Source organism: Ictidomys tridecemlineatus, chromosome 15, assembly GCF_052094955.1.
Source record: "Ictidomys tridecemlineatus isolate mIctTri1 chromosome 15, mIctTri1.hap1, whole genome shotgun sequence".
In the NCBI taxonomy this organism is placed as follows: domain Eukaryota; kingdom Metazoa; phylum Chordata; class Mammalia; order Rodentia; family Sciuridae; genus Ictidomys; species Ictidomys tridecemlineatus.
The window spans coordinates 29,583,273-29,601,389 of record NC_135491.1 but is presented as its reverse complement, the minus strand read 5'-3'; the positions used below and the strand labels follow the sequence as shown (position 1 = coordinate 29,601,389).

Here is an 18,117-nt window from a genome sequence, read left to right as displayed (position 1 = left end):
AAACTTCCAAGGAACTGCATACACAAATCTTTGATCCCAATTTAATAGTACATTAAACATTTCACTAGATGAACTATACCACTGATGAAAATTACTATAAAGAGTAACTATTAAACATAACTTCCCTACAATTAAGTTTAATAGAGCCTTTTATAGAATCCTCACCAAATACTGTCTGTAGATGTTGCTCTCTACCTATTGAAACAGTTTCATTAGCCAGGAGACTAAGAACAGATGGATAAGAATAAATCCATCTGATCATTAACATTTCAATATCCATCACAGCAGAACTGGGACTTTCTTCTTTAACAGTTTACCATTTAATCTTTGAAAAATTAATTGTGAAGCAGCAATTCCCTTGAAACAGTCTTAAAGTGACTTAAACATGAAATCAACAACATGCTAGAATTAAAGGAATCCATCAGTTTTGACCTGGAGTTCAATATTAAAGTAATCCTGAGCCAATATAGTCACGAGCAATACAAATACCAGCAAAACTTACCATTAGACCCTGTAACGGGCATTTCTAGAGTTGCTACAGAACAAACTGGTAACACATCTCCTGTCCTTGGGGAAGTCCATTCAATGAAAACCAGCCACAGCCACAGGTCCTGGGCTTCACGCTGTCATACTGTCCTCTGACATGCCTATGAGCTTTGAAAACCCCAAACACCAGTCCACAGATTTAGGCAAACACGATTCGCACTTACCCCTACACGGGGGAGGAAATGCCAAGAAAACACACGGTGCCTCAAGACTCCAGAGCCCATGTTCTGCCCTGTGGAGACGTCACCCAGGAATGAGAGGAGCCAAATCAAATGCCCTCAGATGTTAACAAGAAGCTCAAAATACAAGTAAATACTCGAAACAGGACAAAAACGGAGCAGGATCACCTGAAGACCAGAGGCCCCACGTGTAAAGACGGCAGATTCTACCGGTGGAAGCCAGACTCGGCACAAGGGCAACACTGCCAACCAGAGCAAAGACCAGGCACCACCACAGACTGAGAGCTGGAGGGGAAGAGCATTACCTTTAGCATCAGAAACTCAGGTTTTGAACTGACACCCCTCAGACCCATCAGCGCCTCTACAGACCAGTCTTTACACTCTCTTAGGACTGGGTACACATTCGTGACCTCCAGAGAAATGTCACCACCTTGAGGTAGAATTTGTGAAGTCCGCTTCTACAAGTACTAGGCAAAGGAGGGTTATGATGCATGGATACGGATGGACTGTAATAGTTACATGACACATTTCTGATAATATCACAAGATCTTTGTCGAAAGCATTAAAACTCAAAAGAAATAAGACAGGAGTCAAATACAGAGATGAAATGTACAAAACAAATGAGCAGGCAAACTAAAAGTTCTTGAAAGTATTTTACTTCAGATTGAAAAATGAACAGTTTCCACACTGCTCATTCAAGATACACAGTATTCACGAATACAATGCTGGTCATTTGAGGAAATGTATACACACCTCAATTTCTCCTTCATGCTTTTTTCTTTTAGAAAGATACTGTTTACCAAAAAGAAACTTCAGCAGTACAGGAAAAACTATTTTCCCAATAAATTTACGAAAACCTAAGATTCCCAATGGAATCAAGATTATCTTCCCGCTACCACCACCTTAATATAATCACATGCTTATTGGAACACTAATAGTCGCACCCTACAAGTACATTTACTTTCAACAATGAGGGTGATTCTTTAAAAAAAAAAAAAAAAAAAAGACTTCAGTGTGGTAAATGTAACAAGGATCTCTGCAAGTATTAAGTGTCTGAAATAGGCAGCTAATACTGGATTTAATATTTTATAAATAATTGTTCCCTTAGCGGTAAACATAAGTCTACACATTCACAATAGTCCTACAAAATAAATACTGTGATTATGCACAATATGTTATGACAAACTAGTTTCAAAAAACAAAAGCTCGACATCTTGATAAAAATTCAGATCAGAATAAAATGTGACTCTAAAATTTAAAACATTGTCAAAATAACATCACATTTAAAATCTTCCACAGTTTACACAAGTACTATGAGTTTCCAGTTTTGGAACATATTTTTCCTTTGTGAATTAAAATACGAACATATTGAAAATTGTTAATTTCAGTGATGACATCAGTTTTGGTCTTACTTTAGCATTATTTTCTTTATAAAAAGTTGCACTAAGTGTCCATTAATGGTCTGATTGGTCTTCAATATTTCATAAATGTATATAAAAGAAACTCCTAAAAGCCAATAGTACTTTATATGTATATATATATATAAAAGAATCTCTTCTCTGAAATGGCCGTATTTAATAGAGCCACGCACACTGATGCTAACAGAAGAGCTTTCGCCTTGGAAGAAAACATTTTCAGAAATGTCACTTACATTCTATCATATTAATATCCCCAACTGAGTTTCAAACCCAACAGGTGATGAATAACAGAATTATACATCTCATTTGCACTCAAAAGCTGACCACAACCAAAATTTACAGTATGATTTAAAACAAGCCAATGTTTAAAAAAGTTTTAATTAAAGATAACAATTCCATGAAAGGAGAGGATAAAGAATGGGATGACAAGAAGTATTTGGTCTTAATAAGGCAATACAAAATAGATCCATTATCAAAGACCATTTAATTTTTAAAGATCGACAATACCAAAAGCATAAAGTGGAGTATAAGAAAATAGTTTTTTATAAGTATGATTTAATTAAAGCTGTTTACAGTTATTCTCTCCCACAGTAGTTAAGCATGAGTTTAAAAGAATAAGAGATGAGGAACGCAAGCACACGGAGCACACAGGGTCAGAGGGCCAGCATGCAAAGTCTGTGGAGCTCGAGGTTCGATGCGACAGGAGCGAGGCAGACGGGCGGCCCTGTTTCCTACTAGGAAGAAGTGGGGAGGGCAGGGGAGGAAAGAGAGAGAGATAGAAAGACTGCAAAGGAAACAAACACAAAGTCATGTAATTGCCAATTGCCCAAAATGACAGCACTATAGAAAACAGTTGCAATTCTCAGAGATGACTAGAGATTTTTCAGTGTTTACACAAAAGTACATAGTACATTTTTTTTCTTTTTTTCTTTTTTTTTTACAAAATAAAATAAACATCATTTGCCACCATAAACCTTTTCTTTAGAGAGGAAAAAATTTCGCAGCAGGTCACAAGGGTTCTATTAAGTCATTTTCAATGCTGAGGAAAACAAACTGAGTAATAGAACTAATCACTTCCCTATATATGGATGTCAAGATGACAATTCAGATTATTCTTCAAACTAATCCTGAGAAGAAATCTGTTTACAATTCAAACAGTAATGTTATGTAAAAAGTATTAACAAATCCACTATTACAAATATCAATTTCCTATATGGTCTTCTATATATACACACACAATAAAATGGTAAATATATGCAAAAATATTAAAAAAAAAACATGCACAGATCACTTTCCCCTTTGGAATCTGGACTTCCTATAAGATACTTTGTTTGCCTTCCCACCCATCCTCTGACATTGTTTTCTGTTTCTATCACCCTACCCACACTGAATACTATTCCCTATAACTCTGCATAAAGCCAATGAGAAATATATTTATTTTACATTCAAGCTTTAAATTCTTAAAATGACCCTGTTGTAGCATATGACTTATCAAATAAGCAGCCTTTTTTTTTTCCCCTTTTTTGCTTGCTTTTGTTTTTGCAGTTGTCAGTCTTCATGATCCATTCCGTGGCGAGCTGGGAAAAAACGCAGTTGCTAAATCAATGTCTGAACAGTGTGAGGCTCCTGCGTCTCCCAGGAGTCCCTATGCAACTGTCCTGAGCATGAGATCATTGCACACAGAAGACAGTCCATCGCACAGCGCCGACTATCTACAAAGGTCTGAGAGGGGCGCGTCCCTCTTGTGTTTCCTCTTTTTGCCATGGTAATACTGATTATTGGATTTGCCTTGATGCTGTTTGTTTGTCATCAAGGAACCATGGCTTGTTTGAGTTGTACCTTGGAAGCCTTTGCTGGAAGAACGGAAGAGCCTTGCTGATCCATGCTGCAGAAAAAGAAAGCGGTCAAAGAGACATCAGTGTTGTGGGTCAGCAAACCTGCATCCTGAGGGTGCCCTCCGCACTAGAAACTGGTTGACTAGAGTGACCATGCTGACCACTGGCTTAGCTAGCAGGCAGAAAGAGAGGGCTGACCACAGGGGCTAACTCCTTTGAGCTCTAAAACTCTTACATTATTTTTAAAATGGAAATATTGAAATGCTAGGCCACTATCTCGTCTTCCCGACAGTGTTCTCTCAAGGAACCTGCCAGGTCACATGCCACACTCTAGGCGGTAGTACTGGAAGGTGGCCCTGGACAGGCACAACTGCACAGGCCGACTGGGGACATCAGCATAGCAGCCACTCCCTTCCTGCTCTCCTTACCTGTGACTTTCTCTATCAGCCCTGTCACCTTATCGCTGTGACTCAATGAGCTTGGGTTTGGTGCATGTGATTCAGGCTGTGGCATTAAGTGGATTTAGCAGGTCTAATCAGACAGGAGGTGACTGACAAGCCAGTGGTCTCTGCTACCAAGAGGCCTATCCCCTGGGTTCCAGCTGAGAGGGTAAGAGGGCCTTGGACCAGAGCCCAATACCAATGGCTTGCATTCTCCCTCACTCAGACTCATTACTCATGGTTAATAATAATTGTAGGCAACCAAAAACTTACAGCATCTCGGTGGCCTACTTCAGTCAGCTGACCCTTATGCCTCACAGCTGCTTGATGTGGGTGCCGAACATTATCAAAAGCTACGTCACCCCCAGGTATGCACACTGCTGCCATGGAGCCACACCAAAACTGTTTGGGTGTAGTTTAATTTCAAGTACAACTAAAACCTTTCTGTAACTTGATCCTCTGTGTGTGTATGTGTGTGTGTGTGTGTGTGTGTATGTGTGTGTGTGTGTGTGTGTGTGTTTGGGGGGGGGGGTTGGGGGTGGAGTAGGGAGTGGAATCCAGGGCTTCAAGAATGCTTAAGCACATACTTTACCACTGAGCTACCTCCCCCAGCCTTGATGCAATTTTTTTTATGCTGAAACTGTAATAAGGCGGGTTGGCTAGAAATGTCTTAGGGACCAGTTACTAGGTTCCCACCAAGATGGATGCTACAATGTCTCATAAATGGCCTCAGAATGAACCATTACTAGAAATACCACCATGCTTTGGAATCTCTTAGAACAAAACAGGTTTTCTCTTTAACCCAGAGTTTCAAACCCAGGATAACCATTATTCACACAAAAGAAATTCTAACTACTCTGTATTGGACATGAACAATTGAAAACACAAATTCCACACACCTGGGATTTGTTGGTACTGTTGGATGTGTTAGTGGTTTGGGTGCTCTGCATTTTCCCAACTGCCTGAGAGGACTCCAAGGTCACATCTTGTGACCCTACTCGGTTCCCAGTAGACGGCCGGCAAAGCAGCTGTTTCGGGGTTTTGCATGGTGTCGCATCAGAATCCTAACACAAGCCACACAAGTTATAATGTGATGAAATGGTAATGTACGTAGTCAATATTCAGAAATGAGAACAATTTCAGCTGAGTACTCATCAGAATAAACTGAAACATTCGGGAGTTAAGGAGGTACAATGAGGAACTTGTAAGTTTTGTAAAGTGTTGTAAAATGAAGTGATTAAGTTTTCCTTCCAATATTTTAAAGTGACTCAGTTTACCACAGGGCTTCCTTCATCGTCAAGTTCACTGCTGACATCAGATTTGTTAACAGTCTGTGAAGGAGCTCACAGAGGTCGCAGTGGATCTGAGTGGGTTTTTACCTACAGAAAATGTGTCATGGTGCCCTGGAAAGAGCATGGTAAGGAGCAAGGGACCTAGGTCCCAGTTCTGGTTCAATATCTTCAATTAAATACAAGATGGTGAACTGAGAGTCCGTGAAGACAGAGTCCTCCAACCCAATGTGCTGAGGGTGCAGCCCTCCCACAGGAGCAGGCTCAGCCCCGTCTAATCTGGACTGACTGGGTCTGGACAGTCTTGCCCTTCACCCTGGAGCACTGCCCAGCATGCATTTCAGTCACGGTGTCTCAGTCCCTCACGCTCCATCTCAAGGTGGTCTCTGCTCCTGTCCTCAATCTCCTCATGCCCGTGACTGAGGTGTCTAGCTCAGCATTCTGCCCTCCAGAGCACTGCTCTGGGATCTAGCAAGGCACAGAGATTCTGCACACAAACAGGTAGGTCTCCATGAAGACATGGGGTCATCGGTCACAACAAAAAATTAACGTCCCCTACGTTTTTACATTTCTTTTTTTCACACTCCTAATAATATCAAAATTCAAATAATAGGTAAGTCCATTTTAAATGTGAAGTAAATTTAAATTCACCTTGATAAAGAAAATTAACTTTGATGTAATTGACACTTAAAAGTCAATCAGGACAGAGATAAAATATTAGAGGCTGGGAAAGAGGAATTAGGAGGAACTACCAATAGTACAAAGGTTCTTTCTGGGGTGAAGAAAATATTCTTCAACTAGAGACTGGTGATGGCTGTATAACATTGTGAATATATTTAAAAACGTTGAATTTATACATTTAATTTTAAGTGGTAAAATTTAAGAAGTGTAAATCATATCTCCTCCTTTAAAAATCCAATCAGGAAGCTCAAAAACATTATTCTATGAAAGAAGCCTTACAAAAAAAGAGTGTATGTTGCATGATTTCACTTATATGAAATTATGGAACAAGCAAAACTTATCTATGGTATTAGAAAAACCATAGTAGTGGTTCTCTCTGAGGGTAGGATTGCGGGCTGATTAGCAAGTGTCTCCCTGGGGTGGTGGCAATGTTTTATACCTTGTTAGTATTTAGGGTTACAAATGTGAATGCATTTGATAAAAATTCAGTGCAATTAGGATTCCCTTTATGTCAATTTTATAGCAAAAGAAAAAACTACAACAAATATTTAAGTCTAGTAAATAAATATACATTACAGAAGTTTGAAAGAAGCATACAGAGGCCTGTAATCTGCTTTCAGATAGATCAAAGAATAAGACCAATTAGTGGATAGCAGGATGGATGGATGTAGGTCTATGTTTACAAGTCAGATGTTAATGGTGGAATCTGCCGGGTGTGGTGGCGCACACCTGTAATCCCAGTGGCTTGGGAGGCTGAGGCAGGAGGATTGAGAGTTCAAAGCCAGCCTCAGCAAAAGTGAGGTGCTAATAAACTCAATGAGATCCTGTCTCTAAATAATATAAAAAATAGGGCTGGGATGTGGCTCAGTGGTCTAGTGCCCTTGAGTTCAATAATCCACAATGCTTGCTCCCCAAATGTTAATGGTAGAATGTAGTGGTGGATACAGAGACTTCACTAAAATTCTCTATTGTTCTATGTATAAAAAAGCTTGAGAAAAAGGTTAAGTGTGAAAGTTGCTAAAATTTCCCAGTAACAGAAAAGGAAGCAGCCTTAGCCCTCTGGTCAGAGGGAACCCGATGTCAGAGAACATGTAAGCACTGAAGTTTCCAAGGGCCAAATCTTTTATACTTACAACGTCACTAGAGCTGGACTGCGTGGCAGAAGAGGAGGACACTGGACCTGATGAAGAGTTTGAAGAGTGTTTACTAAGAGATTCCGAAGTTTTACTTCTACATTTTCCAAGGGCTTCATTTTCTTCAGACAGATTATTATTACATTTATCTAACTGCTGAGTATCTACTATCAAGGTAACACCATTTCCTGAAAGAGTGGCAAAAGATTGGAAAACGTTTCTTCCCATTAAAAACACACAACACAGAAAAACCTCTAAGACTCAGTCAATCAATGAAAACATTCTTACCATTACACGAAGGCTCAGGCCTGTTCTGCAAGCCCCACTGTTTTGATATCCAATCTCTGTATGTGGCGACTTCATCCGTTACTCTAATTATTCTACCTAATATGCTGCATGTGTTTGAAAAAAAGAAGGGGGGGTACATTAATTTGAAAATAAGAAGTCACAACCAATTTTGACACAATGGGCTGATCTGAGTTAAACTCTTACCTCTCTGTTTCGTTGTTAGGATAGTACTTTGCTATTGGCGATACAGCATGACTCAAAACAACGTAGGCATAATCAAAGGCCTGTTTCACTTGCATGGCCCCATACGAACTCCTTCCAACATCATTACCTTTAAAAGAAATGTATATGAAAAGTAGTAAGCTTGACTACTGCTTCATGTGAGTCAAATGTCGACAAGCCTACTTTTGGGAGGGCAAGGGCAAGAGTTATCCAGCTACACAGCTCCACCCAGAAACCGAGTTGTCAGTTGCTCCCATAGTTCCCCAATCTCTGAACATGGAGTCTGTCCTTTATCATGACGTATAAAGTGTCCAAGAAGGACTCTCCTCTCACACCTGCAAAGAGTAACGCAAGCAAAAGAAAAAGCTGCCTATTCTCCCCTAGGAGTGAAACCAAGCTAAAACAGAAATACTTGTAGGTTTGGGGGTTTTACTAACTATGTACATATTTCTCATGCTAAATTGTGAGGTCCTAAAAAGGAAGATCTGTCTTACTGGGGAAAAAAAAAAACAAACTTTTTTTTTTTTTTGGGTACAAGGGAAGGAAACCAGGGGTGTTTAACCACTGAGCCACATCTCCAGCCCTTTTTATTTTTCATTTTGAAACAGGGTCTCACTAAGGTCCTAGGGCCTCAATAAATTGCTGAGGCTGGCTTTGAATTTGCTATCCTCCTGCCTCAGCCTCCAGAGTCACTGGTATTATATAGGCATGCGTCACCACACCCAGCTTACTTTGTGAGGAGAAGGCTCCCATTCCGTATTTCCTCAATAAACAAACACATAGAACTATTAATGTTTATAGAACACCTCAATAAACCATAAAAGGGCTCTTAGGCAATTATAGTAGCTCTTCATTCCTTTTCCTGACTCATGTATTCAAAGTTGCAAATTCAAGCAAATGACTAAAAGCACTTCCACTAAAATCCAATAATGCAGAATCTAAATATTTTACAATTGCATCAGGAAAAGATATTGCCTAGAAAAAATAAGATAAAAGCAAACAAATATAACCAATTATTTTTTGTTCACTTTTAAGCCAACGCAAAACTGGAAAAAGCATAGGGGATTACGCAAAACCGAAGAGAAAAAGCAGTAGTCCAAAAGACAGTCTCCCTGAACCATGAGTCTGGAGGTGTACTACCACCAAGATCATGCCTCTGAGGACTTCACAAATGTCCTTACTGTCCTGGCCGACAGCTGCTGCAGTCACCAGCAGGAAGAACCAAGAAAAGGAAACATGGCTGCCAAACTAGAGCTGCACACCCCGACCCGACAGGGAACCCCTACAGGCCCTGGGTTTCAAGGGTCAAAGGATTCCAACCCCAGTCATCTGAAGTCTGCAAGGTGCTTCACTAGGGGGTGTTCTGTTTATTTCAGTACGTTTGCTGATAAAATATTTGAGAAAAAAATGACAACAGAGTCATCCTGCATTTGGCATCCACAGAAAGGCTAAAAGCACACAATGCCTGACAAGGTCCTCTCTCTGAACACCCACAAATTTACCTAATTTCAATACCTGGTTGTAAAGGGTCTTCAATATAAAGCATTGATGGCCGGTAGCCATCTAGCATATTTTTCTGTACTTCATCTTTGGCCACATATGAACCACCATCCTTTATCCGGATGCCAGTCTTTAAATAATTGAAGTGTCGTCCATATAATTCAAAAAATTCTATTAAGAGAACACCATAGTTTGTATTGGGGATGCAAGCATCTTCCCTGGGATGTAACTAAAAAGAGAAAAAAAAAAAAAAAAAAAGGAAGAAATTATTTTGAATTTTCTCTCAATTATCAGGGAGGGGCTGACATCCTAATTTCTGTAAGCAGTATCATTATAATTTGGGTTTAACATAAAAGTCAACAAATACAGCAATAAATGGCTGAAATGCTGTCACAGACAACCTATAAAACAATCCCATGGGCGCAAAACTGGTGGGATACAATTTGCCAGGCTGAATTCTGCCCCAGGAGCTGACAAGGCTGCGTGCCCCTCCCCACATCCGGGAGGTCACCCTGACTCATAGCAGAGGCTGCGGCTGGCAGCAGCACCACACAGACGCACCCGACGCAGCTCTAACTCATCCACCCACAGAGCAGGTCTCCACCCCAGCTAAACTAGATCAGAGGCTTGGAAGACATCCTTGTTTTGGGCATGTGTCCTATCGTTTGCAGTTACGGAACCAGACTACACCTCTGCACGGCAAACACTGCAACACATGGGATTGAAAACCACAAATACTCTCCCCGGGAATTTTTAAATACTTATCTGCTAAATTATAAAAGGTCCAGTTTAAGGGAAAAGTCATAAGTAATCAAGAAAAGCATTCAAATAAAGCTTGATTTAAATTTTTTCCTGAAATGTCTTCTCAGCTGACTTATTTATTTTTATTTGTACACTCGTACAGCACATCCATGAGACTTACCTGAAGGAAACTGACTGCCATTAAAAAGAGACTATAAGAACCAATTCCACCTGTAAATACTTCATTAAGGTCCCTCTGTAATAAGAATTGTTTCAATACTAAAACCAAGTATGGCAATACAGGATATTTCTGAAAAATAAATAAAATAATATTTTCAATGAATTCTGTATCCGTAATAGCTCTTGGCAACTAGCAGGAGCATAAACTGGTCCTTACATTATAAAATTTGGTAGAGATATACAATATACTTAAGTTTCTGTTTTAAAGCTAAGCAATTTTTTAAAAAAGCCATTAAAAACTAAACCACAGTAACATAAATAATGGCACCCATGTACCCACTAAGGATGGAAACACTAACAGTATACATTTGATGATGCTCACTATGACCATGAGCATAATATTCATTTGTGAACACATAACAGAAATAGTACAAGAACAAAGTCTCTCGACATCTTAAAGCACCAAATCAGTGGAATTTGAAAGAACTACTTTTCTAAGAACTACTTTGAAACCATCTATGGCGGTTTAAAGGTCCTTAAAATTATTCTGTTAGGGGCTGGGGATGTGGCTCAAGCGGTAGCGCGCTCGCCTGGCATGCGTGCGACCCGGGTTCGATCCTCAGCACCACATACCAACAAAGATGTTGTGTCCGCCGAGAACTAAAAAATAAATATTAAAATTCTCTCTCTCTCTCTCTCTCTCAAAAAAAAAAAAAAAATCATTCTGTTACAACCCTAGAGCATGAACAGTCTTGCCTGCTGTTTCCCTGTGGCCAGTGAGCTCTCCTTTCCACACTACAGGGAACGGGCACGCGAGAGCTGGTGAAGACGTACAGCAGCGAGTCCGTCTTTGGCTTGCGCACTCTACAGTGCTCTCTACAAGCCAGGCCCTCGCCTGGGACACCGAGGGCAATAAAGCAGGCCAAACATATGGAAAGATGCCATTCCTATTAGAGAGATTTCTATCCCCTTCTTCATTCTTTGTTTTTTGCTTTGGGTTTTGGTATGGGAAATAAACTCAGGGTGTTAAATTACAGAGCTACATCCCTAGTTCTTTTTGTTTTATTTTTGCTTTTTTTTTTGGTCCTTTTTATTTTGAGACAAGGTCTCACTAAGTTGTGGAGGCTGGTCTTGAACTTATCGAATCTCCTGTCTTAGCCTCCCAAGTTGCTGGGATTATAGGTGAGATGTCTCGCCCAGCTTTACTTTTGTCTTTGTTATGGACTTTCTACAGTGAACACAACAAGTTCCTTAGGAAAGTTAAAAGTTTATGCTTTTCTAAATCATCAAGTAGCAAGTATGAAAAAGAACAACAAAAACATGGAGAAATAACCAAAATCCCAATGACTTGGGAGGCTACGGAAGGAAAATCACAAGTTCGAAGTCAGACTCGGTAATTTAGTTAAAGTCTGAGTACCACAAAATAAGAAGGAAAAAAGGAGAGAGAGAGAGAGAGAGAGAGAGAGAGAGAGAGAGAGAGAGAGAGAGAGAGAAATAAGCATTTGTAAACATTATGGTTGACATCAGAGTAGATCCAGGTTTATAAAGTCTCCAGCTGATGGCTAAGTATATAAGATGTTCTGAGGATAATGTTGCAAATTCTTCCTTATTTTGAAAGAAGATAACAAAACACGAACAAGTTATAATTACTTCAAGATAAAGTAAGAAAAACTGTAGGCACCACCTTAGAGGTGACTTGGAAATTAAAACAGAGAAAAGACTCCCTAGGGAGGTTCTTAATCTAAAACCTGAGATTAAAAACTGACAGCCGTCAATCATGCAACATGATCTCAGCCCTCACGTTCCTATGCGTAAGGATCCAGAGCACAGTATTTCTTCAAAAGCATTCTAAACCCTTAATTCTTTCTTGAGGTCACATTATAATTACAGATCATCACAAGCAGATTCAAGGAAAGCAAAACAGGTACACAGAAAAGGGAAAAACATTTGTCAGCAACACACACATAAAAACAGCTTGGCTGGGCTAAGAGTAGCACTCACCTAGCATGCTCGGGCCAGCGGCCACTCCCAGCAATGGCGGGGCGGGGGCTGGGGGTTTGGCAAAGAACAGCAGAATACAACCACAACCACAACAGAAAAAATCACATTTACATTTCCTGACAGTTTCATCATACAGACACGACAGAGCCTCTGACCTTGGTAAAATCTTTGATGAGGTCTGCTGCTCTCACGCCATTCTGGACATTAAAGCTGATATCAACTTTCACTTCAGTAAACGAATCTGTTAATTTAATAATAGGTACCTGGAAAGAGAACAAGCAGAGGCTGAAATTCTAGATCCCAATTAAAAGACAAAACCAGGGAATGGTTGGTGTCTAACCTTCTCAAAAAGACACAAAACACTGAGTGTTCTGAATACTATGTACCACAATTAACTGCTACAGATACTTTACAGTATGTATTCAGCAATTAACTTATACAATATATTTATTAAGAATGTGTTTTGGTATCCAAACAACTTTAGTTATTAATTTATTATTTATTGCATATATTTAAGGTGTACAACAGTGATTGTTTTTGAGATACACCTATTTTGTGTGTATGGTACTGGGGCGGGGGGTAAAGCCAGGGTCACTCTACTACTGAGCCCAACCCCTCTTTCTAAATTATATTTTGAGATGGGATAAGATAGTCAGGCTTGCATTGAACTTACAACCCTCTTGCCTCAGCTACTGGCAGTTGAACCCAGAGCTTTGCACGGGCTAGGCACGTCTTCTACCGCAGAGCTACATCCCTAGCCTTTTTTTTACATTTTATTATGAGATAGGGTCTTACTAAGCTACTCAGCCTGGCCTCAAACTTTTGATGTTCTTGCCTCAGTCTCCTGAGCAGCTGGAATTACAGGTATGTGCCATTATGCCTAATACCACATCAATTCGTATAGTTATATTAACTGGCATATAGTTGCACTGAGAATTTTGAAATCATATAAAATCTCAATATTATATATACTTTGGAGAACAATTTCCAACTATAAGATTAAAAATTATCTAAACATTTCATATCACCAAACTATTTCTCATCAGAAAATCACTAGGTTCTTCAGTCATACACAAATAGCCCAAAAAGCCACCTAACAGGAAAAGAATATAAAATGTAAGGATTACTCTCAAATAAAAACTGATCAGATGATTTATGTGAGGTATTATGAGCTCTCAAAATAATACCGTTTTCACCATGCATTTTTGCCAGGCCCAGCAAACTCAGAGGCTGAGGCAGGAGGACTACAAATTCAAGTCAGTCTGGGGGTGTAGCTCAGAGATAGAGCATCCTTGGATTTACTCCCCAGTACTGCAAAAGAGAAAACTTGGGCCAGCAAACTTGTGTACAAATTAACTTTTTCAATGAAAACTATGATCAAAGAAAACCTAGTAGGCAAAAACCAAAAAAAAAATTTAAAAAAACAAAAATTCTAACACAGATATATTTGTTTCTACATTTGAGTTTCCATGAAAGTTCTTTAATGGTCACTCCAGCTAAGGTTAAAATATAATCGACTTAGAAAACATCAAGCATATACATTTTTCAATGACACAATAGAATGGCAACATCTGTGTGACTATAAACTGCTCAACAGAAATCCACATTTTTATTATACTTAAAAAAAAAACAAAACTCTATATAGTCTTATGTATGAAAACGTTGGGTTATTTCTTAAATGCGCAGCCAGAGTAAGGTAACTTGTTTCACAAACAGAACACTGTTCATGTACAAGCAGCGAGACATTCAAAAAATCAAAAAACCACTGACTCACAGTCCGACTGTGTTCAAACACTGAAGCTTCATGTCAACAAACAGAGGTGTGAAGAACTTACAGTCGCTTTGTCTAGAACTTTCACCGAATCCTCATCTGCAACTTTGTGTTTCCGAAGGGCTTCCTCCAGGGTCCAGAGGGGTAGGTTTTCCCACTTCCCAAACACCACAAGATCGATGTCACTAAACATAGAGAACACATGCGACAGAGTTGAGGAGGCAAGAAACAGCACCCGTTTTACATCAGATCACACTCCTAGACTTCAAGGTGGTACAGTGGAAACCTTGTCCCTTTCTGCCCAATGAAGACCAAGTATGGCGATGATGGGTTTCAGAGAAGGTTGATGATTTTTAACAACCTCCTTTTCTCAGTCACTGCACAGAACACAGACCTCAGGAAACGGTGGTTTTGAAAGAAGTAAAACTTCAAAAATGCTGGTTAATGTTTCTTTTTATAAAGGTTTCTGGCCCTAAAGACTTAGCTATCTAGATGAGATTAACTGTGACTTAAAACATATTAAATGCAGCCAGGCATGGTGGCACGCGCCTATAATCCCAGCAGCTTGAGACTCTGAGAAAGGAGGGTCACAAGTTCAAAGGCGGCCTCAGAAAAAGTGAGGCCCTAAGCAACTCAGTGAGACCCTGTCTCTAAATGAAATACAAAATAGGGCTAGGGATGAGGCTCAGTGGTTGAGTGCCCCCGAGTTCAATCCCCAGTACCCCAAAAATAAATAAGAACAACATACAAGTTGAAGAGCAGTGTCTGGCTTGTACTGTTTGTATAAACACACAAATATCTCTGGAAGGGCATTTAAGAAACTGGTATCAGGGATGTTCCAAAGAGAACCTGGGCAGGAGCAGGAGTGTGCCTTTTCTAAATCTGAATTATGAAATGTACTACCTATTCCTAAAATTTAATAATTTTTTTAGAATGACTTTTTGGCTTTTGCTGAAGCTTAGAGCTTAAATAAGGAAAAATACTAAAGACCTTGAATTTGAATGTTCTACATACAGCTTGTGTAGGGCAAGGACAGCATTGGAAAGAATGAAAACGGCTAGGATATTCCCACTTTAGCACATTTGAAGAGTTGGGAGAAAGTGAACCAAATCAAGCTCAATCAAAAGACACAATGGAATAGCCAGTGCAGCGGCCTACTCCTATAACCCCAGCTACCTGGGAGGCCGAAGCAGGAGAACTGCAAGTCTGAAGCCAGCCTGGGCAATTTAGCAAGACCCTGTCTCAAAATAAAGTAGACAGAGTTGGAGACGTGACTCTGTGGTAGGGTGCTCAAGGGTTCAATCCCCAGACACACAACACTATAGAACGCTTTCCTTGGTAAAGACCATGTCTTTTAATTCTTAAGAGAGCAAGGACGCACTGCTTCAGAGAAATATCACCATTCTCAAAAGGGGTCCTCCCAGGCTACGAGTCAAGAGAGCCCTCCTTAGAACAGACTGAGTTGGAGCAAGGGTCCTAAAGGGGCCAAGACCTCCTCAGAGTTGTGCAGCCTCCTTGTCTGGGTCAGGATGCTGAAACCACATCTAGCTGCATGATTTCTTCACTGAAAAAAGAGAGGCCTCACATAGTACATCCAGTTCCACGCTCTAATCATGACACTACAGTGGAGAGGTCCTGTGGCTAGTAAATTCTCTGCAGGGTAGTCAATTTCTAAAACTAGTAACTAACTGATTTTACTGCTACATGTTCCCTTTTACATTTCTCTGCATCATTTCAGTCTGGAAAAGATGATCTGAAGTAACATTCTACTTTTAGGTAATGCAAATTCAGGTAAATGAATTTCTATTTCACATATCTCACTGTCTTGTTCTATTCTCACACATGCAATAGACAAAATTCACATACTCTATAAAAATGTATAATCCCTTGAAAGCTTCACAAACGTACTAACCTAGTAGGTAAATACAGGCCAGTTTTAAAACTTCCAAATATCTGGACCTGGAACAGAAAAAGAAGTACATTAAGGTATCAGCTATGGCACCAAGTTGTGGAGTTGTGCAGGTCTTGGCTACCCTCTACTGGAACTTTTTAGTACTACAAGAGCATTTTTTCCTAACCACACTTCAAAAAGTAGGGATTCTGTACCTCACAGGCAGACATTCAGAATACAATTTAAATATATCAGGTTCAAATATGAAACATATAGACCAAATATTTCAAAAGCAATATTCAGGTCACTATGTTCCCTTATAATTCAAGCACAATCACAAATCCTTAATTTTTGTTCTCTAAGCAGGAGTTTTCTCATAGATCACTATTAGTCAGACTACTCCAAGTACAAGACAAGCACTGGCTTATAGACCTCTCCACAGAGAAAAATCAGCGCTGTGGCAGAAAACCTGGGCGCATTCTATCTCAACTTATGGAGAACGGTGGAACTCAGGCAGGTATACATATGCATATAACTGCAACACAGGATAAACGAGGGGAAAAAGAAGCTCTGCCTCTGACGTGAGATAGACGTGGGAAGTCAGCCATAGCCTCATGTTCCTCTCTGGGGGGGAAAAATTAAATAAGTAATAAATGAAAAGGGCTAGGCATAGTGGTGCACACCTGTAATCCTAGGTACTTAGGAGGCAAAAGCAGGAGGCCCAAAAGTATGAGGTCAAGCTAGGCAACTTAGCAAGACCCTGTCTCAAAATAAAACTTTGAAAAGGGCTGGGTGTGTAGCTCAGTGGTAGAGTGCTTGCCTAGCATGTGTAAGGCCCTGGGTTAGATCCCCAGTACTGAAGTGGAGGTTTAAAAAAAAAAAAACAAACACCCTCAAACAACAAAATGTCAACGATAAAATCTGCCACTTCAGAAGGATGAGGCTCAATTCAGATCAGGGTTTCTCAACCTCAGCTGTGGTACGTTGAGCTGCCTCTCTGGTCTCTACCCACTAGATGTCAGTAGTGCCTCCCAAGTTGTGAAAACCAAAAATGTCTAGACACTGCCAAAGGCCCCTGGGGAGCAGAATCAGCCCAGCTGAGAGTCAGATCATACAAGAAGAAGTAATAATGCTGCATATAGTAGCTGCTCAATAAAACACTAGTGTCTTCCCTTTACCTACAGTGTTGTATTTAAGACTCTTTTGTTTTGCTAAAGGACATTAACATAAGGGATTCTTATGTTAGATTTTAAAAGTAACATAAATTACTTAAAAAAAATTTTTTTTTAGTATTGATGGGCTTTTATTTTATTCATTTATTTATATGTAGTGCTGAGAATCAAACCCAGTGCCTTGCACATGTGAGGCAAGTGCTCTACCACTGAGCCACGATCCCAGCCCACTTTTTTTAAGGTACAAAATTGTGGACTAAGTCCTTAAGTCCTAAAGAGTAAAGTATTAACTTAATATCAATAACAAAAAACACAAATAAGTAAAGAAGAAATCCTGGGCAAATATTTTGCTGAGTGGGGACGGATGCGGGACAAAGATACCAATTTCAAGAGAGGCAGGGCCAGGCATGGCGACACATGCCTGTAATCCCAGAGACTTGAGAGGCTGAGGCTGGAGGCTAGCTTGGGCAATTTAAGGAGACCTTGTCTCAAAACTTACAAAAATTAAAAGGGCTGGTGATGTAGCTCAGGGGTAAAGTGCTCCTTGAGTTCAATCCTTAGTATCATGAGGGGGTGGGGGGACAGACCTGGGCTATGCACTCCTCCCAAAAAAGAACTTCAAGTGACAAATTCTTACATGACCTTTTCATTCATCTATAAACAATTACAATGTTTATGCTGGCAGGTTGGAACAAAATAGCAATGAGGTTTTAATAAATCACATGCAATAACAAATTACTATAATAAGGTTACACTTGTCTTCTCCTTACACTTAATGATTCCTAAATTTAGTTCTCCTTTAGTGGTTACTAACTAGCACCAAAGGAAAA

The 18,117-nt window shown here is 39.9% G+C and overlaps 1 protein-coding gene across 5 annotated transcripts in view; it reads right to left on the bottom strand.

Moving 5' to 3' along the window:
• Positions 1 to 1,359: 1,359 nt before the first annotated feature.
• Tent4b (terminal nucleotidyltransferase 4B) overlaps positions 1,360 to 18,117 on the bottom strand; it is a 63,337-nt gene continuing 46,579 nt past the window's right edge. Inside the window, exons 3-12 of one of the 5 annotated variants that reach the window (XM_021721228.3) lie at positions 16,137 to 16,183; positions 14,289 to 14,409; positions 12,609 to 12,716; positions 10,454 to 10,582; positions 9,547 to 9,760; positions 8,014 to 8,140; positions 7,810 to 7,913; positions 7,522 to 7,568; positions 5,318 to 5,482; positions 1,360 to 4,028 (exon numbers count right to left, since the gene is read on the bottom strand). In XM_021721228.3, the coding sequence (XP_021576903.2) occupies positions 3,852 to 4,028; positions 5,318 to 5,482; positions 7,522 to 7,568; positions 7,810 to 7,913; positions 8,014 to 8,140; positions 9,547 to 9,760; positions 10,454 to 10,582; positions 12,609 to 12,716; positions 14,289 to 14,409; positions 16,137 to 16,183 (1,239 nt within the window). In that variant the 3' untranslated portion in view covers positions 1,360 to 3,851. Of the gene's footprint in view, positions 4,029 to 5,317; positions 5,483 to 7,521; positions 7,710 to 7,809; positions 7,914 to 8,013; positions 8,141 to 9,546; positions 9,761 to 10,453; positions 10,583 to 12,608; positions 12,717 to 14,288; positions 14,410 to 16,136; positions 16,184 to 18,117 lie in introns of all 5 variants that reach the window. The other 4 variants (XM_005318164.4, XM_078032273.1, XM_078032272.1 and 1 more) reach the window with 4 other exon arrangements.